Source organism: Molossus molossus, unplaced genomic scaffold, assembly GCF_014108415.1.
Source record: "Molossus molossus isolate mMolMol1 unplaced genomic scaffold, mMolMol1.p scaffold_m16_p_12, whole genome shotgun sequence".
Classification (NCBI taxonomy): Eukaryota; Metazoa; Chordata; class Mammalia; order Chiroptera; family Molossidae; genus Molossus; species Molossus molossus.
This window is the reverse complement of record NW_023425347.1, coordinates 75,956,849-75,984,594: the sequence shown is the minus strand read 5'-3', so window position 1 is coordinate 75,984,594 and position 27,746 is coordinate 75,956,849. Positions and strand designations below refer to the sequence as shown.

The window sequence follows — 27,746 nt, the reverse complement described above, 5'->3', positions numbered from 1 at the left end:
ATAGACCAAGCTTCAGAATCATATCATAAAACAATATAAAAATGAATATTCATCACAATGTTCCTGAGTTTTCAAAAATTTTTTTGAAAGATTCTATTAAAATGTTTAAATAAAATGTTTGGATACTAGAAATATAAACTTCATTTATCTAAAATTTCCATTATCACCAAGGAAAAAAAAAAACCCACAAAAACTTAGCTATTACTAGGTATGTGGCCCTCCAAATGGCAACTATACCAAAAAAAATCTTATTCTTCAGTATTAAAATTTCATTGATTTTGAAGAAGGAATGGGGCACAAATAGGGAAATTTTTTTCTAAAATGGCTTCTGGATGGGGTGGGGGCAATAATGAAAAAAGAATGTAGTAACATGACCTAGAACGTTCATTTGAATGGAAACACTTCATAATCCCTATCAATACCAGATGTCGCTATAATATTTAATCTGTATAACCATCCACATAATAGGCACTTCATTAGATCCTCTACTCTGCCAGACACAGAAAAATACATCCAATACATGAAGCTGTAATTTCAAAACAACCTAAGAAAACATGACCTTCTGAGTTTATTCACCACCTTTCTCTTCCGTTCTAGAAAATCTCCATGTGTAAAGGTGAACTAATCTAGGGACAGTTTATAATATCTACCACCCACTGGGAAAGCTGCTGCGGCAGAACTCAACATTGCACAGTTAATTATGATACTCAAATCACAGCTGCATGCCAGAAAAATTTATATGAAAACTGTTATACAAGCAAAGATCAAATAGAAAATGAAGCAAGATTACATAGGCCCTGAGGGAAAAGCATATTGTACATGCATTTTAAATGTAACAACAAAGTAGGGCGCAACTATTTATTGAGGGAGTTGGATGGTAGCAATAACTTAGGGGCTCCTAACCTTCCAAGCTGTAGGACATTAGTCTCCATTAACTACTATACCAAACCTCACCAAACAGGCACAGTGACTGCCCTCCAGCTCTAAAGCAAATCCAGGGTCAGCTGGCCCAGGCTTTCTTACCTGGCCACTTTGCGCTTGTCATGTGGGTGCAGCTTAGCAGCCATTTCTGGATCCACCTGGCTTAAGCGTTTGTGAAGTACATAGCCATCTTCCTTTTCAAGCTCTACTTTCCGGTCAATCACCTTCTCACTGCCCATCTCCTGGGGCTATTAAATGAAGGTTTAGAAGTAAATTTAACTCAAGAAGCACCAAGACAGTGTATGTGCCAGGGACTCAGCTAAATGTTAAGAATATAGAATAGAAATGCATCAGAAGATCTTGCCATACAGTGAGAGACAGATCGTAAACAGAAAATTCCAATACAACATGGTAGTGCTGTGAGACCACAACAAACAAAGAGAAAGGCGGACTTACGCCTAGGGAAATACTCAGGTACCCTGTTTCCTTGTCAGAAATACAAACAGGTACCGGGACTAACATTTCTACATTAACACATCCAGGATTCTAGTGTTCTCAGCAACTGTGAGCAAAGAATGGATCAGAATAGCCAGCACACTATAGCTACAAAGTCCCACCCTATGCAATAGCATCTCTATAAGAAAGGTTAGTACTGGACATCTCCCTGACACATAGATTGTTACAGCCAGAAAATGCTGAATCAGAACAGTGCACTGCTAACTTACATGGAGATGCTAATTAATCCACAGAGGAGCATTTTTCCCACACACAGCCCCTGCCCTTAGGCCTGCCTGGAGGAGCACATTTTACATATGGAGGTGGCATTTGTTTCAGAATATTAAGTAGGAAAATTAACAGTTGCTGAGTGTAAGAAATAGGCAAGAGTCAACCTTCCTCCCACTAAAATTAGTTGGCAAGTAATAAGAACCCATTTCCTTAGTGAGTTGCAAGTGAACTAAACATACCTTAGCACTGATAAGAACTTTCCAGAGCAGAGACTCAATGTAATAATTGGTTCCTCCCACGACAATAGGAATTTTGTCTCTGGCAAATATATCTTCAATGTGAGTATTAAGAAAGACATCACAATATTTAATATCAGAAGAGAATCCTGACTCACTGAGAAAAGAGAGTTATTAACAAGAAACCACATTCACTTGTCTAGAGAGTAGAGGAGAAAGGGTAGAAACCAAGATGAATTAATACTGTTTCCCATGAGTTCTCAGAATCATTTCCTATCAGTTCTGGAGGGACTTGCATAAACCAGAGACAGATAAATGATTGTAATTACTTCCAGTTCTAGAACTTTCTAGGCCTTGCTGCTAAAATTTAAAGCTTGTCTGGTATTCCAAATTGGCTGAATGAGCACAGGTTCAAGGACTCTCACAGAACCAAGTGTCAGTTGCTCAGGAAGCCACCAAGGTGACATCCTAAGGTGACACTTCTAAGGCAAAATACAAGCTGGTTCTCTAAGCCATGGCTCTTAGATTCAGTCTTCACTATTACATGGTGGTAGTGCACATTTCAGCCACTTGAGACTCTACTAGATAAACTGAGAAGCACTGGTTCTAAAGACAAATAGATTTCAATTACCAGCTCCGGTTCTTGGGCATGTTATTCAACCTGTCTGAGCTTCAGTTTTCTCATCTGTAAAATCCTCATGAGTTCTTATGAGCATTATATGTGACAAAGCAAATAAATCCACAACCACAATGCCTGAAATATTTTTTCAATTGAGTAAGCGTTCAATTTATAATTTTACTTTAGTCACTATTGTTTTTATATCACTACTACTTTGAATTTTTTTCTTTAGAACTCTGTTGAACAGATCATTATCTGCTTTAAGAAGCTTTGCTTCTGAGTATAATTGATAAAAAGACTTTCAACCCAAACAAAGACTCATTTACACATTTCTTTCCCTTGCCAGCCAGTCTGTGGGCACAGGCATAGATGACCTCTTTTCTATCAGAAGCCCACTAACTTTTAAGAAGTTGGGGTGGGGTGGAAAGATGTTAGCAATCAGGAATCATATAAAAGAAACATTATGTATTTGTTTTTTAAAAAGAGAAACAAATTCTATATTCCTCTTCTGAAATTAAGCACTGGAAGTATACAATTAACAAAGGGAAAAGGAAAAGGAAAATAAAAAAGGAAGACTAAAAACAGTGAGATTTGAGCAGGGGGGAATGGAAAAGAGGGAGAGAAATGGGGAGGAGATATGTAATGAAAAATTCTAACTTGTTTGCACAAGCCATTAAACAACTGTGATGCTGGGCAAAACCCTTCTCTCTGGGCCTCAGTATCTAGCACCTTCATCTGTCTAATCAAGAAGGCTGACTGGCTACTTCTTTAGGTACTTTCAGTTTTGATATTCTGACTGTAGGTTCTTACCTAAATTCATTAAATCACCAATCCTATAATTGACTTGATTAAATCATTCCCACTGCTGCTGCCCTTTGAAATTTTTAATTAGCTCTTCATTTTCTATAAGTTTTTCCTGAACAACCAAACTGTCCTATAGCAACAATGTATTTTGGTGATATATTTTAATTACCAAAGGATTTTCATATACCTTATCTTATCTGATACAACTGCCTTGTAAAGCAGGTAGGGCAAGAATTATTATCCACATTTAAATCTCTGCCCATTTGAGAGGCAAAAAAATACTATCTCATTATTTTGATTTGCATGGCCCTGATTAACAGCAAGGACAAACCCTTTTTCATGTTTATCACCATTTATATTTCTTCCTTTGTGAATTACTACTCATGACCTTTAGTTTCTGTACTGATTCATAAGAGTTCTTCATATATTAAATATATTAATATTTTGCCTTTCCTATGTTAACAAAAAATTTCCCCCTGGTTTGTAGTCTGTTTTCAAATTTTGTTTATGGTGGGCTGTTTTCCTTTTTTTTTTTAAATTATAAAATATCATATGCATATATAATATATATATATACATACACATACAAGAACATTTTAACATATGCACATTATGAAGCCCAGTAATAAAATAAATACTAATGAACCCAATTTAAGAAAAGAAATATTATTAATTCCTTTGAAGTTTCTGTGTATTCATTCCAATCTCAACCCCCAACTTCCCCTCTCCCTAAGGGGGTGTTTTTCATCATTCCTCTGCTTTTCTTCTTTTTTTTAAATCCTCACCTGAGGATATTTTTACATTGATCTTCAGACACAAGCAGGAGGGAGAGAGAGAAACATCGATGTGAGAGAGACACAGAGACTGGTTGCCACCTGCACAACTCCAACCAGGGCCGGGGACAAACTGCAACCGAGGTACGTGTCCTTGGCTGGAATCAAACCCAGGACTCTTTGGTCCACAGGCTGACACTCTAACCACTGAGCCAAACTGGCCCCTTACTTTTCTTTACATTATTACTGATAAGTATATACCGCTAAAGAATATATTAATACATATAATCAATATATAACAATATACTATATGGTTAGTTTTGCTTGCTTTTTAACTTTTATAATAAATGGTATGAACATATATGTATCCCTCTATAATTTCTTCCTTTTTTTTTTAATCCTCACCCGAGGATATTTTTCCATTTTTTGTACAGATAGAGTGGGAGGGAGAGAGAGGAAGGGAGAGAGAGAGAGAAACATCGACGTGAAGGGAACACATCGAGTGGCTGCCACCCGCACGACCAACCAGGTCCGGGGACAAACTGCAACCGAAGTACGTGCCCTTAGCAGGAACCGAACCCGGGTCTCTCCGGACCGCAGGCCGACGCTCTAACCGCTGAGCCAAACTGGCCAGGGCTCCCTCTATAATTTCTCAAATGTTATGTTGTTTCTGAGATTCTTCCACATTGGTTCATGCATGTAGCTATAATTTATTCATTTTCACTGCTGAAAAAGTAAACTTATATGAACAGAGCAAATTTCATACATTTTTGTAAGTAGGAATTTCAATGTTTGTGTTTTTGTTGTTTAGAGAAATGCTGTTATAGAATGAGACCTACCACATATCTCCAGGCATACTTATAACAAGATTTCTCTAAGGTAGATAGATACCTAGGAGTCTGGTTGATATATATTTTTGCCAATATAAATTCTTAATTCTTATATATTCAATTCTAACTATTTTCTCTTTTTAAAAAATTACCATTGCCCTGGCTGGTTTGGCTCAGAGAGACCCGGGTTCAGTTCCAGCTAAGGGCATGTACGTTGGTGGCCATTTGTCCCCGACCCTGGTTGGGCTGTGCAGGAGACAGCCACTCGATGTGTCCCTTTCATGTTGATGTCTCTCTCTCTCTTCTTCTCTCTCCCTCCCACTCTATCTGAACAAAAAATGGAAAAATGTCCTCGGGTGAGGATTAAAAAAAAAATTACTGCCTTGGCCGATTTGACTCAGCGGTTAGAATGTCGACCTGAGGTGCAGAGAGACCCGGATTCGGTTCCCGCTAAGGGCATGTACCTCAGTTGCAGTTTGTTCCCGATCCTGGCTGGGTCATGTGGGTGGCAACCACGCGATGTCTCTTTCACATCGATGTTTCTCTCTCTCTCTCTCTCCCTCCCACTCTATTTGAACAAAATATCAAAAAAAATTTTTTAATTAAAAAAATTTTTTTTAAATCCATAAAAATTTTATAAAAGAATACCTAGAAAGCCCTTCTCTATTCTCAAATCACATAACTATTCAATTATATTATCCCATTTGTTTTAACTTTTTTAAAATATATTTTTATTGATTTTTTTTAGAGAGGAAGGGAGAGAGAGATAGAAACATCGATGTGAGAAACATATGCCTCCTACACGCCCCCCACTGGGGATCAAGCCTGCAACCCTGGCATGTGCCCTGACTGGGAATTAAACCAGAACCTCTCTCAGTCCATGGGACAGCACTCAATCCACTGAGCTATACCAGCCAGGTATGCAACCATTTTTATATGAGGTTCGGAAGTATTCAAGATACTAATCATAGCCCCAGCCAGTTTGGCTCAGCAGTTAGAGTGTCGGCCTGCGGTCCAGAGACACCCAGGTTCGGTTCCCGCTAAGGGCACGTACTTCGGTTGCAGTTTGTCCCCAGCCCTGGATGGGTTGTGCAGGTGGCAACCACTCGATGTGTCCCTTTCATATCGATGTTTCTCTCTCTCTCTTCCTCCCACTCAATCTGAACAAAAAATGGAAAAAATGTCCTCGGGTGAGGATAAAAATAAATAAATAAATAAATAAATGAATGCATACTACCTTAGCCTGGCTGGTGTGGTTCTGTGGATTGAGCATCATACCGATGGAGGGGTCTTGGGTTTTATTCCTGGTTGAGGCACATGCCTGGTTGTAGGCTCGATCCCCAGTAGAGGGCACGTAAAAGGCAGCCAATCGATGTTCCTCTCTCACATCGATGTTTCTATTTTTCTCTCCCTTCCTTACTCTCTAAAAAAAGCACTAAAAACATATTTAAAAAAAATGATACCTTAATAAGCTAATATATATGCCCATTTGAATTTGTATCTTCTATTCTGTGCCATAAGTTTGTCTAGTATATAACTTCCATTCTATTATAATTACTATGAATTTTCACTGTTTTAATATCTGTCAGTCCAGATATTAAAGGCAATCTGGACATTAAAATATAAGGACATACCCCCTTATACTATACTCTTTTCAAAAATTACTGGTATTACCCATAACAATTTTTTCCAGTCCCCCCATCCCCACCCCAAAAATCCCTTTGAAATTCTAACTGGACCCCCATTATATTTATAAATTAATTAAGGGTGTAAAACTGAAGCTCAGTAGGGTAAATACTTTAATCAATAAAATTCACGTGTTCAAAAGAAATGGCACTAAGACTGGAACACAGATTCTCTGGTTCCTAAATCAATGTTCTCTCCACTAAAACAGTGCTTCTCACTTTTTTTTTCATCCTCACCCGAGGACATTTTTCCATTTTTTGTACAGATAGAGTGGGAGGGAGAGAGAGAGAGAGGGAAACATCGATGTGAAAGAGACACATCGAGTGGCCGCCACCCACACGACCAACCAGGGCCGGGGACAAACTGCAACCGAGGTACATGCCCTTAGCAGGAACCGAACCCGGGTCTCTCTGGACCACAGGCAGATGCTCCAACCGCTGAGCCAAACCGGCCAGGGCGCTTCTCAAATTTTAATATGCATATGAATCACCTGGTACTCTTGTTAAATGCAGATTCTGATTTAGTAGGTGTGATGTGAGGCCCCAATTCAGCATTTCTAACAAGTTCCCAAGGAATGCTGATGTTGCAGTCTGAGGACAAGACTTTGAGTAGCAAGGACACTATATCTTTCACTCCACATAGTGCTGATGGGATGCTACCCTTAGTAGTTAGATCTTGTGTGCCCCTGCTTAGAAGAAACTGTCACTAGAAAGATAACTTCTTTCTTGGCTTTGGCTGCCTTGCCATCCATCAAGCCTAGTTGATGTCTTTCTGAAGGATATCAGAGCAGTTGCCTTGTTCCTGAAGTCCACCACTGTGTAATTTGTTACCAGAGGATCCACAAAGCTGATCATGTGGTGCTGGCATAGTCTCTGCTCTTGGGTAGAAATCTTGTTAGTGATGATATCCAGGCCTTCATAAACCTAGTAGAAAGAAAATTAGCATGAGAAAGTCATCAGCCTCCATTAAATGTACACTTAATGGGTGCAAATGGTGATCAGTTCCTCCCTCCAGCCAAACACTTGACTGACCCAAAGCACCAGAGTAGATGTGATCTAACCAGAGCACAGCCACAAAACCCAAGACAAAGGAAGTAGAAGAATATAGAACATTGGCTTTCTTATCAAATACTGGTTTTCCCCACTATCCCAAACTAGAGTGTTTCTATGAAACTTTAATAAGATAAAAATGGGGTAAAATGAAGATACAATTATCATTAATTTATATGAGAAAAATTTTTTATCTTTCCCAGATCTCAAATTCAATGCATGCACAATGTCTGTATTTTGTTTACCACTAAACATAACACCCTTACAAGCTCTTTTAGGCTTTGCTAATACCTTAGAACACAACCTACTAATGGATGCACAAAATAAATTGAGATACAGCCCAGATGCTCACAGACACTGTTCGAAACTATGATGACTTGATGCTGAAATGATGGGTGTAGTTCCCATAGAAAGAGTTTGGAGTTGCCTTTTATAACAACTTCCTGCAAAATAAATAATGAAAGCTATTTCACTTTTTTCATAAAAAGCAAACATTCTCTTTGGCCCTGGTGCAGCTCAGTTGATTGAGTGTTGTCCCATGCACCAAAAGGTTGCTGGTTTGATTCCCTGTCAAGGCACATGCCTGGGTTACATGCTTGACCCCCTGTAGGGGGTGTGCAGGAAGCTGCCAATTGATGTTACATTCTCACATTGATGTTTCTCTCTCTCCCTCTAAAAATCAATAAACTATTCTTTTAAAAAATCATCTTTAGCCCTGGTCAGTTTGGCTCAGCGGTTGGAGCGTTGGCCTGTGGACCAGAGAGAGTCCCGGGTTCGATTCCCGCTAGGGGCACGTACCAAAAAAAAAAAAATATATATATATATATATATATATATATAAATATATATATATAATCTTTAGATCTTCCAGTTAGTAAAAATGGTACAGGTTTCCCCACTATCTGAAAGAAGAGCGTTTCTATGAACCCTTTCATAAAACGATATGGTGTAAGGTAAAAAGAAGCAATACTACTAATTTAAAAACCTCTTATTTAATTAATTTAAAATCCTCTTCAGATTTCTTTTGGTTAGTGATAATAGGTATTAATGTAGACCTTACTTGTAAAAGTGAAGTGGCTTTAACGTGAACTTTTGAAAAGTGGGGATACCTGTAGTGGCTATTAGCTCAGACTTAAAGATTAAAAGAGTATGTAAATCAGTGCCCAAATGAACTAATTCTGCAAGATTAACCAAAAGTTCTTTGGCCTGAACTTTAAGCATTTAAATGGATAGACTGTTTTATTTATTCTACTTATCACAAGTCTGCAGAAAGGTAACGTTTTGCATTGCTCATAGTTCTACTTCAAATGCTTACATATCTTGGGATTTAAGTGGTTCTGAAAGCTTTTTAGAATTTGTATTAGATTGATTCCATTTGTGGAGAAGTGGCGTATCTACAATAATATATATAAAACGCACAAAGTCAACTATACTTTAATAATAAATAAATAAAACACACATACACACTTTGAAGTCAGACCTTTAAATTAATACTGTACTCTGATGGAAATTGTGATATATCCAAATTACTGCTTCAGGGGGTAAGCCCATACAGTCTAAACATTCAAAGGCAATATCCTATCTGTAAAGTTCTTGATCTGCCAATTCAACTAAAAAGTTCAAGTGTATTTTTTCTAAATGCAAGGTCTCAAATGGAGAACAGATCTGAAAACACTAGTTTGAAACTAGGGATGAATGCTTTGAGATTAAATGTTCTCTCTGTAATCACTGATTCTACAGGGAGTGTTGAATGAACAAATAATAAGTTCCATAGAGCCCACAAAGATGTTAAAAGCATTTTTTATCTCACATTTCCCTGTACTTATATGGCTGTCATATAAGTACAGTACAGTATAATGGTTAGAAGGACCCTGGCGCCAGGCTGCCTCAGATCAATTCCTAGCCCTGCCACTTACTAGTTATTTGTACTTGGGAGTAGTCAGTTACTAACCTCTCTGCGACTCAATCCCTCATCAGCAAAATGAGGATGATAATGTCTACTTCATAGGGTTACTGTGTGGATTAAATGAGTTAATACATGTAAATCACTTAGTTTTTGCTTAGCACACAGTAAATGCTACCTAAAAGTCATTATATAACTACTTATATTAGAACCACTAGCACTACTATCACAATAACATAGGGAGAATGGAAATAATTTTAGTTTCACTATTTAGCATTCTGAAGCCTCTGTGCTCTTAGCTACGGAGGTTATTTATCCAGCAAGGATATAAGCTATCTTTAAGTAAAAGAAAACTATTAGTAAAACAGCACACAGAAAAAATACAGGTCATAGAGAAAGAACCAGCTCTGCCTTTAACTCATTTAATCTGTACCTGACAACAGACTTGCATCCTTACACCTGAATATTAATGGAATCTTAAATCATAGAGCGTTATTTTCTGTCTATTTGGAACAAGACTTCCTTCTGATGTTATAAAGTGCCGTAGGGTATACTATATACTGGTCTTCCATGCAAATTAAAACAACCAGAGGGGAAAATGAAGTAATAATTGTATGTTCCTCTTTCTCTTTTCTCACAGCCTTTAGTTGACTCTATTAGAGCTTAGAATTCCCAATGACCCAATGTTAAAAAATTTACATAGCAACAACTTGATTTTGCCAGATATCATAACTCTGTAATTGGAGTCTCATATTTTTTAAAACTTTTTTGTTGTTGTAAATCCTCACCTGAGGATATCTTTCCATTAGTTTTTAGATAGACTGGAAGGGAGTGAAGGAGAGGGAGGGAGAGAGGGGGGGTGGGGAGAGAAAGAGAGAGAGAGAGAGAAACATTGAAGTGAGAAAGACACATCGACTGGCTGCCACCCACATGACCCCAATCAGGGCAGGGGACAAACTGCAACCAAGGTACGTGCCCTTAGCAGGAACCAAACCTGGGTCTCTCTGGTCCGCAAGCTAACGCTCCAACCGCTGAGCCAAACCAGCCAGAGCCCGCTCTATCTTAAAAAAAAAAATCCAAAGAGCCAGTGTGGCTCAGTTGGTTGAGTGTCATCCCTTGCACCAAATGGTCGCCAATTCGATTCTGAGTCAGGGCACATGCTTGAGTTAGGGCACCTGCCTGGGTTGCAGGCTAGATGGTAGGAGACATGCAGGAGGCAACCAATTGATGTTTCTCTCTCATATCAATGTTTCTCTCTCTCTCCCCCTTCCTCTCTCTCTAAAATCAATAAAACCATTTTTTTTAAATCCTCACTTGAGGACATTTTGCATGTATCTTCAGATAGAGCAGGAGAGAGGGAGGGAGGAAGAGAGACAGAGAAACATCGATGTGAGAGAGACATATTGAGTGGCTGCCACCCACCCACACGACCCCAACCGGGGCTGGGGACAAACTGCAACTGAGGTACGTGCCCTTAGCGGAAACCAAACCTGGGACTCTCCAGTCCACAGGCTGATGCTCTAACTGCTGAGCCAAACTGGCCAGGGCAATAAAAAAATATTTTTTAACATACTTAGCCAATTATCAACATAACTAACATTTCAGCAAACATTTCTGAGAGTCTGCTATGTTCCAGGTACTCTGCAAGATGTTCAGCATTGCAAGGAAGATTAAGAAGTGGTACCTGGCCCTGGCCGGTTTGGCTCAGGGGTTAGAGCGTCGGCCTGCGGTCCTGAGAGACCCGGGTTTGGTTCCCGCTAGGGGCGCGTACCTCGGTTGCAGTTTGTCCCCAGCCCTGGTCGGTTGTGCAGGTGGCAGCCACTCGATGTGTTCCTTCACGTCGATGTTTCTCTCTCTCTCTCTCTGTTCCTCTCTCTCCCTCCCACTCTACCTGAACAAAAAATGGAAGAATGTCCTCGGGTGAGGATAAAAAAAAAAGAAGTGGTACCTGTCCTCAAGGAGTCCAGGCTAGTAAGAAACACAGACACAAATAACTGTACTATAAGGAGATAAGTGATATAAAAGTTTATAAGAGAAATATTAAAGTTTGGCCCTAGCCAGTTTGGCTCAGCGGTTAGAGCGTTGGCCTGTGGTCCAGAGATACCCGGGTTCGGTTCCCGCTAAGGGCATGTACCTCGGTTGCAGTTTGTCCCCGGCGCTGGGTCCTGCAGGTGGCAACCACTCAATGTGTCTCTTTCACGTCAATGTTTCTCTCTCTCTCTCTTCCTCTCTCTCCCTCCCACCACTCTATCTGAACAAAAAACGAAAAAATGTCCTCGGGTGAGGATAAAAAATAAATAAAGTTTGACTGTATAATCTTTTCTAAATATCATAACCCCTAAATGGTCTAGGTATCTAATTGAGTACTATACCCCTTTGTCTCACCTCTAGTGAGGTTTTATTTCCAGACTGAAAAATTTTGGGGAAAAGGTCACAAGGCTGAAATAACCTGAACTTTCCAAGTCAACAGAACTGAAGTACCCAGAGGAGCTAATGAAGATGAGGGAAAGCTACAACAGAGACCTGGAAGAACACAAGCAGAATCCAGAGTTGAGGTTGTAAACCAATGAATCTGTCCATTAGGGGACATCTGCAATGTCTGGAAACATTTCTGGCTGTCACAACTGTAGGGGTGGGGGTGCTGCTGGCATCCAGTGGGTAGAGGCCAGGGATGCTGCTCAACATCGTACAATGTACAAGACAACTCCCCATGCCCACAACAAAGAATTATCCAGCCCAGCCAGTGTGGCTCAGTGGACTGAGTGTCATCCCATGGACTGAGTCTCGGTTCAATTCCCGGTCGGGGTACATGCCCGTGTTCTGGATTCAATCCCCAGAAGGGGGCATGCAGGAGGCAGCCATCAATGTTTCTTTCTCACATCAATGTTTCTCTCTCTCTCTCTCTCTGAAAAAAAAAAAAATCAATAAAAACATATTTAAAAAAAAAAAAAAAAGAATTATCCAGCCCAAAAATGTCAGCAGCCCCAAAGTTGAGAAACCCTGATCCAAAGAAATTTCACCCTGGAGAAACTCACCAAAATCTTTACACATACAGCCAAAGATCCCACTCATGCTATAGGGTGGCCCTAATGAGTGTGCTAATTAGCAGTATCCTGGACACTGGGAAGATCATGGAGCTCTGTCTGAGTATTGGTTAGCTCTGATACCCCAACACAACCTTCTATAAGCAAGGATAAAAGCTGCCCCTCTAGTTTGGTTTCTTCCCTCCAAGTTGTAATCCTCCTTTTGACTTCACTGCCTTCCCAACCAAATTAAATCCCAAAGTCCTTCAATCACTTTCTTGCCTCTATGGATTGAAACCACAATCTTGGATTATGGATCAATACCGCTATCTACCATCTCTACTAGCTGCACCCCACCCCCCAGCTCCATGGATATCTCTCTCCCTCATATCACTAATGAACCCAGCTGCCAAATATAGCAATTTTCTACTAAGCTCCCAAAATATGTCATGGAAAAAAACACAGTCTGATATTACTGACTCTCTCCTTCATAAATCACTCTCCTTTGGGGGGTTCAATGGCACCAATCTCTCTAGCTTTTCCCCCTATCTCACTAGCAGCCCTTCCTCAGTTTCCTTTACTGAGGCTAGCCACTGCTCTATTAGCAATGTGTGTCATGGGAACAATATTGAGAAAAGGCAGTTTTTAGGGCATCTACCTGCCATTCCTATATTATAAACTTTCTCTGGATGATACTCACGGCTACTATATAACCACTTTTGTACTGATAACTCCCAATATCCGTATGTACAACCCAGTTATCTCTCATGATGCCAGACCTAGATATTTAACTGCCTAGTGAACATTCCCATTATCAATGAGTGGTATATAATATAGTGAAGTGGTTAACAGAAGGGACTCAGGAGCCAGGTTTCCTGGATTTAAGTCCTGGCTATGCCACATACCACTAGCTATGTAAACTTGGGCAAGTTATTTAACCTCTGTGCCTCAGACTTCTTACTTATAAAGTGAGAATAATCTTAAATCTCATCTCAAAGGGTTGTGAGATTTAAATAATTTATACATGCAAAGCATATGGAATAGGGCCTGCCTGTAAGAAGCAGTCAATAAACGTTAGTACCACCACCACCACCACCATCATTATCATCATCATTAATCCAAACAGGAAACTGAAACCTGGCATGTCCAAAACTGAATTCCTTATCTTCCCAGCTATACTTGATGGAACTATATAGGTAATCAAACCAAATACTTTGAAGTGATCCTAGTATCTGTCTCCTCCCACCCCATTTCCAAACTGTCTCAATTTCTATCCGTACTAGTTCCTAAAATTATCTCAAAGTTCATCACCATTACCACATTTCCCACTGCCATTACATCAATCGAAGGCATCATGATTTCTCAACTGGACTTACTCCATCAGCTTCTTCATTGATTTTCTTACCTTTAGAGCAGAGGTGGGGAACCCTTTTTCTGCCAAGGGCCATATGGATATTTATAACATCATTCTCGAGCCATATAAAATTATCAACTTAAAAATTAGCCTGCTAATTCAGTCAGGCTAATTTGGTGAGGCATGTAATGTTAGCTGGTATTGATTTCAAGGAACTTATAACAGGCCTCAGGCCCCACCCCTGCTTTAGAGTATAACCCCTCAATTTTATGTCCACACCACAGCCAGTAATCTTTCTAGGAAAAACAAAAACAAACGTGGTATCGTACAGCTACACACTCTTTTTTTTTTTTATCCTCATCCGAGGACATTTTTGCATTTACCTTCAGATAGAGTGGGAAGGAGAGAGGGAGGAAGAGAAAGAGAAACATCATGTGAGAGAGAGTCACATCGACTGGCTGCCACCCACACGACCCCAACCGGGGCAGGGGACAAACTGCAACCGAGGTACGTGCCCCTAGCAGGAACCAAACCCAGGACTCTCTGGTCCGTGGGCCAACACTCTAACCACTGAGCAAAACTGGCCAGGGCTACACACTCTTTAGTATTATGTCCCAATGAAAGCCTGCCTTGAGATGACTCCTCAGTCCTCCCCAGCTGTGCTTGTCCTCTGTGCTGCCACAGTACCCTGCATTTACCTCTATCACAGAACTTATTATACATAAATATTAAAATATTTCCTTTTTTCTTAAATCCTCACCCAAGGATATTTTCCTATTTGTCTTCAGATAGAGTGGGAGGGATGGAGGGAGGGGGGGAGGGATGGAGGGAGGGATGGAGGGGGAGAGAGGGAGAGAGAGAGAGAGAGAGAGAGAGAGAGAGAGAGAGAGAAACATCTATGTGAGAGGGACACAATGGCTCATTGCCTCCGCACAACCCAAACCAGGGCCAGGGATGAACTGCAACTGAGGTATGTGCCCTTGACTGGAACTGAACCTGCGACCCATTGGTCCACGGGACTATGTTCTAACTACTGAGCCAAACTGGCCAGGGCTAATTTTTCTTTTCTTTATTGATGTTAGAGAGAGAGGAAGAGAAACAGAAACACCGATGAGAGAGAACATCAACTGGCCACCTCCTGCACGCCCCCAATTGGGGATTGGGCCCACAACTTGGGCATGTGCCCTGACCATGAATCGAACCGGCGGCCTCTTGGTGCATGGGTCGATGCTCAACCACTGAGCCACACTAGCCCAGCTCTAAACTATTTCTACCTCTCCCACTAGACTACAAGTTCTGAAGGAAGAAATTGTGTATTTTATCTCTAACCCCAGCACAGTGCCTAATAAATAGAATATACTCAATGAATACTCAGATACTGGATATCTGAGATACAGATTGTTAGATCCTATGCTAAGAGTTTCACTTCCTATGAAGTTAGGTTGCCCTCATTTTATCAGTGAAGAAACAGAAATTAGACACATTAGGTAACCTGCCCAAAGTCACACAGCTAGTTAGTGGCAGAGGGAAACTTTGAATCCCTGTCTTCTGACTTCACAGTCAGTGTTCTTCTTCCACTATGTTGCTAATCTCTGTTCTGTACAAATCAGCTTTGTGACTTTGGGATGTCAACTTTCTCTCCCGAAACCTCAATGTCCTCACATCTAGCATCCCTTTTAATAGTCCAGGCTTCTGAAAAAAATTTTGGCATAGGAGGATAAATGAAAAAAATTATTTGTTTAAAGGATATTGGCCTTCACCAGAAAGTTGATTTTCCTTTTTGATTAAAGGAATTTGAATTTGATTATTCAACTGAAGAGAGACTGAAGAGCAAGGAAAAGGTCAGTCTCTTGGGTAACTTTTGTTTCTTAATAAAAGAATGACTTTTGTAAAAACTTACTTTACTAGGTTAGAAGGAATGAATTAGCTGCGGAAACATTACCTTTGTTTGGCAGAAATTCAACTGCAGACATGCTGACTGAATAAATCAGACAAATTGAGATGCTCAGTAAGTGGGAGAACCTGTACCTGACTTGTTCAGTCAGTCTGGTGAGAGAAGTGGTTTGGAATTTATAGTGCAGATCATGGCTTTTATTCTTGCTATGCCTATCTCTCTTTAAGGGAAAAGAGACTACAATCATAATAAGGCCACGCTTCTCAAACTGAGAAGTGCATACATAATATGTATGTGATGATGCATTCTCCCCAAGCATCAATCTTACTAAGTGGTAAAAGGAATTTGCAACATTTTTACATCTAAATAGACAGATTAGGGCAGAGAATGCAAAATTGGCACATATTTTTAAGTTGAAATATGAGAGACTTTGCAATACAGAACCTTTGCCGTAAGGCTGCTTAGAAGTCCACCTGCAGAGCAGAGATATGAGGAAATTCAGAAATCACCCATCCTCGCCCTTGCTGATTTGGCTCAGCGGTTAGAGCGTTGGCCTGTGGTCTGGAGAGACCCGGGTTCGGTTCCCGCTAAGGGCATGTACCTCGGCTGCAGTTTGTCCCCGGCCCTGGTTGGGTCATGCGGGTGGCAACCACTCGATGTGTCCCTTTCACGTCGATATTTCTGTCTCTCTCTCTCCCTCCTTATCTATCTGAACAAAATATCAAAAAATGTCCTCGGGTGAGGATAAAAAAAAAGAAATCACCCATCCAGTCCAACCCCCTGAAATTTTATACTTGAGAACACTGAGGCTCAGAGAGCTCCCCTGCCCATATAACTGGCTGGTCATTAGAGACAGGGCTAAAGCCTGGATGCTCTGCCTGTAACACAAACTGTTTCAGCTTCCTCTTACCAGTAGAAGTTTTATCCCTATTTCACTCTGGTCTGTTTGTACTGAATTCCTAGCAAGGTGAAATTAAATTCCAGAAACCGAGGATAAGACAATTACCATCCACTGAACCCCTTTCAAGGTTCTCAAGAGTAACTGTGACAAAAGACAAACAAACAAAAACTCATAGACACAGACAACAGAGTATGATAGTTACCAGAGGGAAGGGAGTGGGGATGGAGTAGTAAAGGGTAAAGGGGGTCAAAATATACGGTGACAGTGATGGAAGAAAATTTGACTTTGAGTGCTGGGCACACAATGCAATACACAGATGATGTATCATAGTACTATACATTTGAAACTTTTATAATTTTATTAACCAATGTTACCCCAATACATGTAATTTAAAAGAGTGAATGTAGCCCTGGCTGGTTTGGCTCAGCGGTTGGAGCGTCAGCCTGCGGTCCAGAGAGACCGGGGTTCGGTTCCCACTAAGGGCACGTACCTTGGTTGCAGTTTGTCCCCGGTTCTGGTTGGGTAGTACCGGTGGCAGCCACTCAATGTGTCCCTTTGGCGTCAATGTTTCTCTCTCTCTCTCTCTCTCTTCCTCTCTCTCCTTTCCACTCCATCTGAACAAAAAATGAAAAAATCCTCGAGTAAGGATTAAAAATAAAATTAGCTAAAAGAGTGAATATAATAGAAAGATGGAAATATATACACAGTCAATGCCATGTGACTATAATACTAAGACAAACAAAGTCTTCTTTTGAGAAAATAAAACTAATAATAAAATTTCCAGGCCCTGGCCAACTAGCTAATTTGGTTATAGAACATGGATCCGATACACCAAGGTTGCAGATTCAGTCTCCAGTCAGGGCACACACAAGAAATCAACCAATGAATACATAAATAAGTGAAACAACAAATCAATGTTTCTCTCTTTCCCTTCCTCTATCTAAAATCAACAAATAAAAATTTTTAAAAATAACAATAGTAAAGTTTTCATTCTGTGGCCATCTTTACAGCCTCATGACTGCCCACTTTTGGTGGTCTTAGTGACATTTTATCTTATGTATCAATACCTGTGATAGAGTCCAACAGCTGAAGTGCTCCATTATTTGGAGGTGTACGTCTAATTTAGGAGAGGCAGTAGAATATATTGGAGGCAGAATGCCTGGGTTCAAATTCTGGCTCTACTACCCAGCTGTAGCCATTATTTGGTAGGTTATTTAAGTATCTAATTTTTCTTTGCCTCACGTTTTCTCATCTGTAAAGGGAAGCAATAATAGCAACCATACTCATCACTGGGTTATTCTGAGACTTTTAGAAGAGAGCCAGGCAGATGGTAAGCACTATATTAAGTGCTTGATATTATCTATATTTAATTGGTAGGGGCTAAACAAAATTTTCCTTGGCTCTTTGTGTTGCAACCCTTGCCTGGGATTTATAAGGAGAACCAACCACAAAATACCAGAGCTAAAAGAAGCTCCAGACACCGTGACAGACAGACAGTGTATGGCCCACAAAGCCTAAATTATTTACTACCTGGACCTTAACAGAAAGTCTGCCCATCCCTGAACTAATCCAATCAGTTCCCCTCCCTAATATATCCTAAGAGGGAAGGAACTAAAGCCCAGAGAGGAGCAGTAACCTGTCCAAAGTTATATATACAGTGAGTTAGTGGCAAAGGTGGAACTAAATCCCAGTAAATAAAGAATAAAGATTAACTATAAATCAGGTGTGAATCCTGGCACCTGAAGAGTTAAGTAAATCCCCTATTTCTAATCAATAGCTATTTATTGAATACTATAAGCCTAGGCATCAGTATTTTTTTTTTTTTTTTTGGTTAATCCTCACCCAAGAATATTCCTCCATTGATTTTTTTTTAATCCTCAACCAAGGACACTTTTCCTTGACTTTCAGATAGAGTGGGAGGGAGGGAGAGAGAGAGAGAGAAAAAAAAACACATTAATGTGAGAGAGACACATCGACTGGTTGTCTCCCACACAACCCTGACCGGGCCAGAGATGAAACCTACAACCCAGACACATGCCCTTGACCAGGAATCAAACCTGAGACCCTTCAGTCCACAAGACTACTCTCCAACCACTGAGCCAAACCTGTCAGGGATAGGCATTAGTATTTTTTAATGCTCTCCAGGTGATTCCATGTAGCTGGGGATGAGAACCACTGTATCGCACTAAGCAACAAGATGTAAACTAACCCCCCCCCCCCAAATGATCAAGAAGACTGACTGGGTAGCTAACCAAAAGTATCCAGAGCTACAGAATCCCATATTTCATCTGCAATTACCTGCACATGTATGTAAGGAACTCCACAAAAAGAGCAACAGAAATGCAAAGTGAAGACAAAGAGACGCTGAGTATATCTTCTTTTACACCAGAGAGTCAACATTATTTCTTATTTAAATCTGTAAGTTCCAATAGTTAAATGGATTATAAACTTCAGACAAGAACTCATATTTAAAGAATGTTAAAACTGCCCTGGCCTATTTGGTTCAGCGGTTAGAGCGTTGGCCTGTGGTCCAGAGAGACCCGGGCTTGGTTCCCGCTAAGGGCACGTACCTCAGTTACAGTCTGTCCCTGTCCCTGGTTGGGTCATGTGGGTGGTGGCCACTCGATGTGTCCCTTTCACGTGGACATTTCTTTTTTTTTTAATCCTCACCCAAGGACATTTTTTTCATTTTTTTTTGTTCAGACAGAGTGGGAGGGAGAGAGAGAGAGAAACATCGACGTGAAAGGGACACATCGAGCGGCTTCCACCCGCACAACCAACCAGGGCCGGGGAAAAACTGCAGCCGAGGTACGTGCCCTTAGCGGGAACCGAACCCGGGCCTCTCTGGACCGCAGGCCGACGCTCTAACCGCTGAGCCAAACCGGCCAGGACTCACGTGGACATTTCTTTCTCTCTCTCTCTCTTCCTCCCTCTGTCTGAGCAAAAAATGGAAAAAAAAAAAAAAAGGAATGTTAGAACTGCCCTGGCCTTGGCCAGTTTGGCTCAGCGGTTGAGGGTCAACCTGCAGACTTGAGAGTCCAGGGTTCGGTTCCCGCTAGGGGCACATACCACACACACAAAAAACTGCCCTGGCCGGTTTGGTTCAGTGCTTAGAGCGTCAGCCCAAGGACCAATGAGTTTTGGGTTTGATTCTGGTCAAGGGCATGTACCTTGGTTGCAGTTGGTTGGGGTCCTGTGGGAGGCAACCAGTCGGTGTATTGCTCTCACGTCGATTTCTCTCTCCCTCCCTCCCTCCCTCCCACTCTACCTGAAGATAAACAGAAAAATATCCTCGGGTGAGGATTTAAAATAAATAAATTTAAAAAAAGAATGTTAAAACGAACTTGTACTCCTAAAAGTGTACAAGAATATACTAACTTAAAACTTTTATATGGCAAAAAAGTCATAAAAGTCAAAAGACAAATGACCAACTGTAAAAATACTTCCAATACATGAGACTTCTACAAAGGGTTATAATTTGCCCTGGTCGGTGTGGCTCAGTGGTTAAGAGTGTCAGCCTGTACACCAAAGGGTCGTAAGTCCAACTTCCAGTCAAGGGTACATACTTGAATTGCAGGCTCCATTCCCAAGTGCAGAGCCAACCTATTGATGTGTATCTCTCACACCGATGTCTCTTTCTCGCTCTCTCTCTCTCTCTTCCCCTCCCTTCCACTTTCTCTAAAAATCAATGGAAAAAAATATCCTCCAATGAGGGACAACAAAAAAGGAGGGGGGTTGTTATAACTTGCAATACACAAAGACCTCTTACAAATCAATAAATACAAGGATGAAAACCATTATCTAGAAGTGGACACAATAGGTATGAAGAGGAAATTCAAAACAGAAAAACACAAATGGTCATTGTACCCTTAAAAGACACTTAACCTAAGAAATGAAATCCATTTCTTGTTTACTAGACTGACAACATTGAAAAAGACAGGTAACACACAAATTGCAAGGGTGAGGGGGAAACAGACATACCACTGGTACAAATCTTCTTGAAAGTAGTCTGGCAATATGTATCAAAATGTAATGTGTGCAACTCAACAACAAAGAACACCAACTCAGTTTAAAAATGAGCAAAAGACCTAAGTGGATATTTCTCCAAAGAAAATACACATATGGCCAACAAATACATGAAAAGATGTCCAACATCATTAGTCATTAGAGAAATGTAAACAAAAACCACAATAAGACAACTTTCACACATACTAGGATGGCTATAATTTTTTTTAAATGAAAATAAGTGTTGGAGAAGGTATGGAGAAATTAATAACTTCATACATTGCTGGTGGGATGTAAAATGATGTAGCCACTGTGTAAAAAGAGTTTGGCAGTTTCTCAAAAAGTTAAACACAGAATTACCATATGATCCAGCAATTCCACTCCTAGGCACTTGCCCAAAATAACTGAAGACAAACAAATACATGTACACACATGTTCACAGTAGCACTATTCACAACTGTCTAAAGGTGCTAATGTCCATCATTAGATGGACAAACTGTGTTCTGTACATACAGTGGAATAGTATACCATATTCAACCATAAAAAGGAATGAAGTACCAATAGTACTACAATACAAGCAAAGCAGCCAGGATGTATACTGTATGATTCGATTTATATGAAATATCCAGAATAGGTAAAATCTACAAAGACAAAAAGCAGACTGGTAGTTGTCAGGGGCTGAGAAGAAGGGGAAATGGGGAGTAACTGCTTAATAGGTATAGGGTTTTCTTTTGGGGAGATGGAAATATTTTGGAACTAGACAGAGGTAGTGGTTGCACAACATTGTAAATGCACTAAATGTCACTGAATTCTTCATTTTAAAATGGTTACTTATGTGGAGCACTTCCAGTGCCAGGTAGACAGTAACCACAAAGTTCAACCCCTTGGTGACCTCGGATCACAACAAAAACTGCAAATGCCATTTCAACATCCCCTCCCACATGCACCATAAGATCATATTGCCCCTGCTCTCCAAGGAACTGTGGCAGAAATACAACATCCGCTCCATGCCCATTCCCAAGGATGATGAAATCCAGGTGGTTTGAGAACATTACAAAGGTCAGCAAATCGGCAACTTAGTAAGGGTGTACAGAAAAAAACATGACGCCCAGCTGGGGCGGCTCCGGACTGAGCATTGTCCCATGAACTGAGAGGTCCTGGTTCGATTCCAGTCAGGGCACATGCCCAGATTGCAGGTCTAATCCTCAGTAGGGGGCATGCAGGAGGCAGCCAGTCGATGTTTCTCTCTCACACAGATATTTCTCTCTCTCTCCCCCTTCCTCTCTCTCTAAAAAATGAATAAAACATGTAAAAAAAAAAAGAAAGAAACATGTCATCTACATCAAGCAGGTACAGAGTGAGAAGGCTAACTGTCCATGTGGACATTCACCTGAGTAAGGTAGTTATCACCAGGCAAAAACTAGACAGAGATCGGAAAAAAATTATTGAATGCAAAAATTATTGAATGGAAAGGAGAAAGGCAAATATGCCCTGGCCGGTTTGGCTCAGCTGTTAGAGCGTCAGCCTGCGGTCCAGAGAAAGGCAAATATAAGGAAGAAATTTTTAAAATGCAGGAACAAATATAACCTGTTGTACAACCATGGTTTAGCTGTAGATTTTTACCTGGTGTGTATTCCTTTGAAACTTTTCAAATGTCTCTAGAATAGTTCCTTTCCTTCCTGTTTTGTTATTGATATGTGGCTCTGTAAACCTATTGTTGCTCTTTTGATTAATTTTATCAATACAAATTAGAAATGTTTAATTCCTAAAAAATAAAATGATTATATGAATTTCACCTTAATAACAAAAATAATATAAAATAAGCATGTGCTCTAATAAAGGTCTTAGAAAATTGGAAGAAGAAAAATAATGTATACATCATTTCATCTTAGGAATTTACCCTGAAGAGAATCACACAAGTGCAAAAAGATGTATGTGCAAAGGTGTTCATCTCACCATTATTTATTACAGCAAAAAAAACTAAACCCTCTAAATGTCCTTCAGCAGAAATCTGGTTAAGTGAATTAATGATATACCCATGGAATTCTACACAAAAATTGACAATAATGTAGACAGAGAGCTTGCATTATCCAATTTCAAGACCTATTATAAAGCTATGGTAATCAAGACAACATGATATTGACAGAAGAAAAGACACAGATCAATGAAATAGAACAGAAACAGTCCCCACACAAACACAGTCCATTGGTTTGTGACAAAGGCGTAGGTAATTCAATGGAAAAGGGATAGTTTTTCAACAAGAGTGCTGGTATGACCTGGCCAGGTAGCTCAGCTGGTTAGATTGTTGTCCCAATACACCAAAGATGCAGAGTTCGATCCTCAGTCAGGGCACACACAAAAATCAACCAATGAGTGCACAAATAAGTGGAACAACAAATAAATGTTTCTCTCTCTCCCTTCCTCTCTAACATCAATCGATAATTTTAATAATAAAAATAGCCCTGGCCAGTCAAGGGCACATATCTGGGTTGCAGGTTCAGTCCTGGGCCCTGGCTGGGGCACATGCTGGAGGCAACTAATCGATATGTCTCTCTCACATTAATGTTTCTCTCTCTCTCTCTCTCTCTGCCTCCCTTCCACTCTCTCTAAAAATCAATGGAAAAAATATCCTCAGGTGAGGATTAACAAACATAAAAATAAAAATAACAAAATTAGCCCTAGCCACCAGTTTTGCTCAGTGGTTAGAGCGTCAGCCCACGGACCAGAAACGCCTGGATTCAGTTCCCACTGGGGGCATGTACCTCAGCTGCAGTTTGTCCCCCAGCCCTGGTTGGGGTTATATGGGTGGCAACCACTCAATGTGTCTCTCTCATGTCAATGTTTCTCTCTCTCTCTTCCTCCCTCTCTCCCTCCCACTCTATCTGAAGATAAAAAATGCAAAAATATCCTCAAGTGAGGATAAAAAAAAACCTCAAAAACAGTGCTGGTACAACTATCCATATATATCTCACACCTTATACAAAATTCACTCAAAATAGATCACAGTACTAAATATAAAATTCAAAGCTATAAAACTTTAAAATAAGCCCTGGCCGGTTAGTTCAGCGGTTGGAGCATCGGCCTGCGGACCAGAGAGTCCCAGGTTCGGTTCCTGCTAGGGGCATGTACCAAAAAAAAAAACAAAAAACAGGAGAAAAACCTGCATGACCTTGGATTTGACAGTGAGTTTTTTTAAGATATGCTACCAAAGACACAAACCATAAAATAAAAAGATAAATAAATTAGACTTTGAATTTAACACTTTTTCTGTGAAAGACATTGTGAAAATGAAAAAATAAGCCACAGAGTAGGATAAAACATTTGCAAATAACATATTTAATAAAAGATTTGTACTCAGAATATACAAAGAACTCTTAAAATTTAACAATAAGACAAACATCACCCCCCAAAAACGATTTGACGGACATTTCACCAAGATACACAGCAAATAAGCATATATGAAAAGATGCTCATACAACCCAACAAAAGGAAGACAAAGAACCCAATTCAAAAATGGGCAGAGGGCCCTGGCCGGTTTGGCTCAGCGGTTGGAGCGTCGGCCGGCGGTACAGAGAGACCTGGGTTCGGTTCCCGCTAAGGGCACGTACCTCGGTTGCAGTTTGTCCCCGGCCCTGGTTGGTCGTGCGGGTGGCAGCCACTCGATGTGTTCCTTCACATCGATGTTTCTCTCTCTCTCTCTTCCTCTCTCTCCCTCCCGCTCTATCTGAACAAAAAATGTCCTCGGGTGAGGATTAAAAAAAAAAAAAAAAAAATGGGCAGAGGACCTAAGCAGATACCTCTCTGTGCAGGACATGCAAATGGCCAAGAGACATATGAAAAAATGCTCAATGTCACTAATCATCAGAGAGATGCAAATTAAAATGACTACAAGGTACACCTCACACTTGCCAGAATGGCTGCCATCAACAAATCATCAAACAACAAGTGCTGGCAAAATGTGGAGAATGCAGACTGGTGCAACCACTATGGAAAACAATATGGTGATTACTCAAAAAATTAAAAATTGAACTGTCACTTGACCCAGTGATCCCACTTCTAGGAATATATCCTAAGAAACCTGAAACACCAATCAGAAAGAATATAGGTACCCCTATGTTCAGAGCAGCACTATTTACAATTGTTAAAATCTAGAAACAACCCAAGTGTCCATCAATAGATGAGTGGATAAAAAAACTGTGGTACAGCCTGGCCGGTGTGGCTCAGTGGACTGAGCATCATACCATGGACTGAGAGGTCCTGGTTCGATTCCTGGTCAGGGTACATGCTCAGGTTGTGGGCCAAATCACCAATGCAGGACATGCAAGAGGCAGCCAATTGATGTTCTCTCTCAATGTTTCCATCTCTCTCTCCCTCTCCTTTCCTCTCTCTCTAATAAATAAAGAAAAAAAAAGCTGTGGTACATATACACAATGGAATACCATGCAGCTGTAAGAAAGAAAGATCTCTTATCCTTTGAGACGACATGGAGGGACCTGGAGAGTATTATGCTAAGCGAAATAAGCCAATCAGAGAAAGAAAAGTATCACATGATCTCACTTATTTGTGGAATATAATGAACAAAATAAGGTGATGAACAAAATAGACCCAGAGACACAGAAGTAAGTTTCAGACTGACAAACTTCAGAGGAGGAGGGTGGGGTAGGAAAGAAATAAACCAAAGAACTTATGCATGTAAGCATAACCAATAGACATAGACAATAATGCTGTGGGGGGAAAGGGGGACAGGAGGAGGGTGTCAATGGGGGAAAAAGGAGAAACATCTGTAACAACAATAAATAAATAAAATAAAAAGATGCTCAACATCATTAGCCTTTAGGGAAATGTAAATTAACTACCATGTGTGATACCAGTACACACCTAAGTGAATAGCTAAAAATAAAAATTAAAAAAAAGAGCCCAGCTGGTGTGGCTCAGTGGTTGAGCATCAACCCATGCACCAAGAGGTCACCGGTTTGATTCCTGGTCAGGGCACATGCCCAGGTTGTGGGCCAAATCCCTAGTGGGTGGCATGCAGGAGGCGGCCAATCAATGTTCTCTCTCATCGATGTTTCTATCTCTCTTTCCCTCTCCTTTCCTCTCTCTCTAAAATCAATAAAGAAAAAAAAAAAAGACAATACCAAATGCTGGAGAGAACAGAGGAACAGAAATTCTCATTCACTGCTGGTAGAAATGCAAAATGGTATAGTGATTTTGGAAAATAGTTAGTGGTTAGTAGTTTCTTTTTTTTTTTTTTATCCTCACTCAAGGACATTTTTGCACCCACTTTCAGAAAGAGCGGGAGGGAGAGAGGAAGAGAGAGAGAAACATCAATGTGAGAGAGACACATCTACTGGTTGCCACCCACAAAACCCCAACCGGGGCGGGGACAAACTGCAACAGAGGTATGGAACCAAATCTGGGAAATGGAGAAAGAGAAGCACAGATGTGAGGTCATAATATTGATCAGCAGCCTCCTGCACGCCCCTCACTGGTGATGGAGCCAAAACCCAGGCATGTGCCCTGACCGGAATCAAACCGATAACCTTTTACTGCATGGATGATGCCCAACCAACTCAGCCATACCAGCCAGGGCGAAAGAACTTTAAATGTACTTTGCTAAGTGAAAAAAGGCAGATGTCAGCCTGGCCAGTGTGGCTCAGTAGACTGAGTGTTATCCCATGGACTGTGAGAGGTCCTGGTTTGATTCTCAGTCAGGGCACATGCTTGTGTTACAGGTTCGATCCCCAGTGGAGGGTGTGCAGGAGGCAGCCGACAGGTGATAAATGTTTCTCTCTCACACTGATGTTTCTATCTCTCTCTCAAAAAAAAAAAAAAAATCAATTAAGAAAACATTAAATAAAATTTTAAAAACAAGCAGACGCCAAAGGCTGCATATTGTATTACTTTCATGTATATGACATGCTGGAAAAGGCAAAACCACAGGGAAGGAAAACAGATCAGCTGTTGCTAAAAACTTGGGTAGCTAGAGAAACTGACTATAAAAGAGGCTACACAGGGCAGTTTTTGGAGTGATGGTGGATACCTAAATGCATTTGTAAAAACACAGAGAACTGTACACAACAAAAAATGTACTTTATGCAAAATTTAAAAAAATAACCAGAATGGCTGAGAATGCAAACTGCAACAAATGAATCTATTTTACAAATGTATGACATAACCTCAGTTGTTAAACCAAAAGAGTTTACAGAGGCTGCTAAATGTCCTTTGAAGGGCAAAATTACCCCTGATTAAGACTACTGACGTAGACTTGTATACATTAACGCATAAAGATATCTATAACATACTGCTGAGAAAGAGAAAAAAAAGACACAGAACAGCATGAAATGTATGCATCAACTTATGTAAAGACACACACACATGGATGAAACTTGAGGACATTATGCTAAGTGAAATACGCCAGTCATAAAAAAAAAAAACAAATACTATATCATTCCACTTATATAAAGTACTTAAGAGTAGTCAAAATCATAGATCGAGAAAGTTGAATGGTGGTTGCCAAGGGCTGGAAGAAAGGAGGAACGGGGAGTTATTGTTTAGTAAGTATAGAGTTTCAGTTTTACAACATGAAAAGAGATATGAAGATGGATGGTGGAGATGGTTATACAACATTATGAATGTATTTAATACCACTTAAAAATAGTTAAAATAGTAAATTTTATGTGTATTTTACCACAATAAAAAAATTGGAAAAACAAAACACATATAAATACATAGACAAATGTCTGGAAGGATATGCACCAAAATGTTAAAATGGTTATCTCTGGATGCAAAACTATGGTGATATTTCCTTTGTACTTACTTTTCAGTGTTATTTGGATTTTTTTCAACAAGCATGTATCCTTTTTTCCAAACAGAAAAAAAAGGCTTTTTGTTCTCCATCATTTTGTTCACAATGATTCTTTTTCAGTAAGCAAAATCCTATTAGTCTGTCTCCAAAATGTCAAAATGGTTACCTGTTATCCCTAGCCACAGCCCAACTCCAGCTTCTTTCATCCAGGCTA

The 27,746-nt window shown here is 40.3% G+C and overlaps 1 protein-coding gene across 6 annotated transcripts in view; it reads right to left on the bottom strand.

Annotated features, from left to right (window-relative positions):
- Nucleotides 1-27,746, bottom strand: part of TRIT1 (tRNA isopentenyltransferase 1) — a 56,533-nt gene that overhangs the window by 20,614 nt on the left and 8,173 nt on the right. For 2 of the 6 annotated variants that reach the window (XM_036256244.1, XM_036256243.1), the window contains exons 1-4: nt 19,018-19,131; nt 7,378-7,518; nt 1,887-1,985; nt 1,024-1,169 (exon numbers count right to left, since the gene is read on the bottom strand). In XM_036256244.1, coding sequence (XP_036112137.1) covers nt 1,024-1,169; nt 1,887-1,985; nt 7,378-7,518; nt 19,018-19,119 — 488 coding nt within the window. In that variant the 5' untranslated portion in view covers nt 19,120-19,131. Of the gene's footprint in view, nt 1-1,023; nt 1,170-1,886; nt 1,986-7,377; nt 7,519-17,209; nt 17,253-19,017; nt 19,132-19,889; nt 19,897-27,746 lie in introns of those variants that run through there. The other 4 variants (XM_036256242.1, XM_036256246.1, XM_036256247.1 and 1 more) reach the window with 3 other exon arrangements.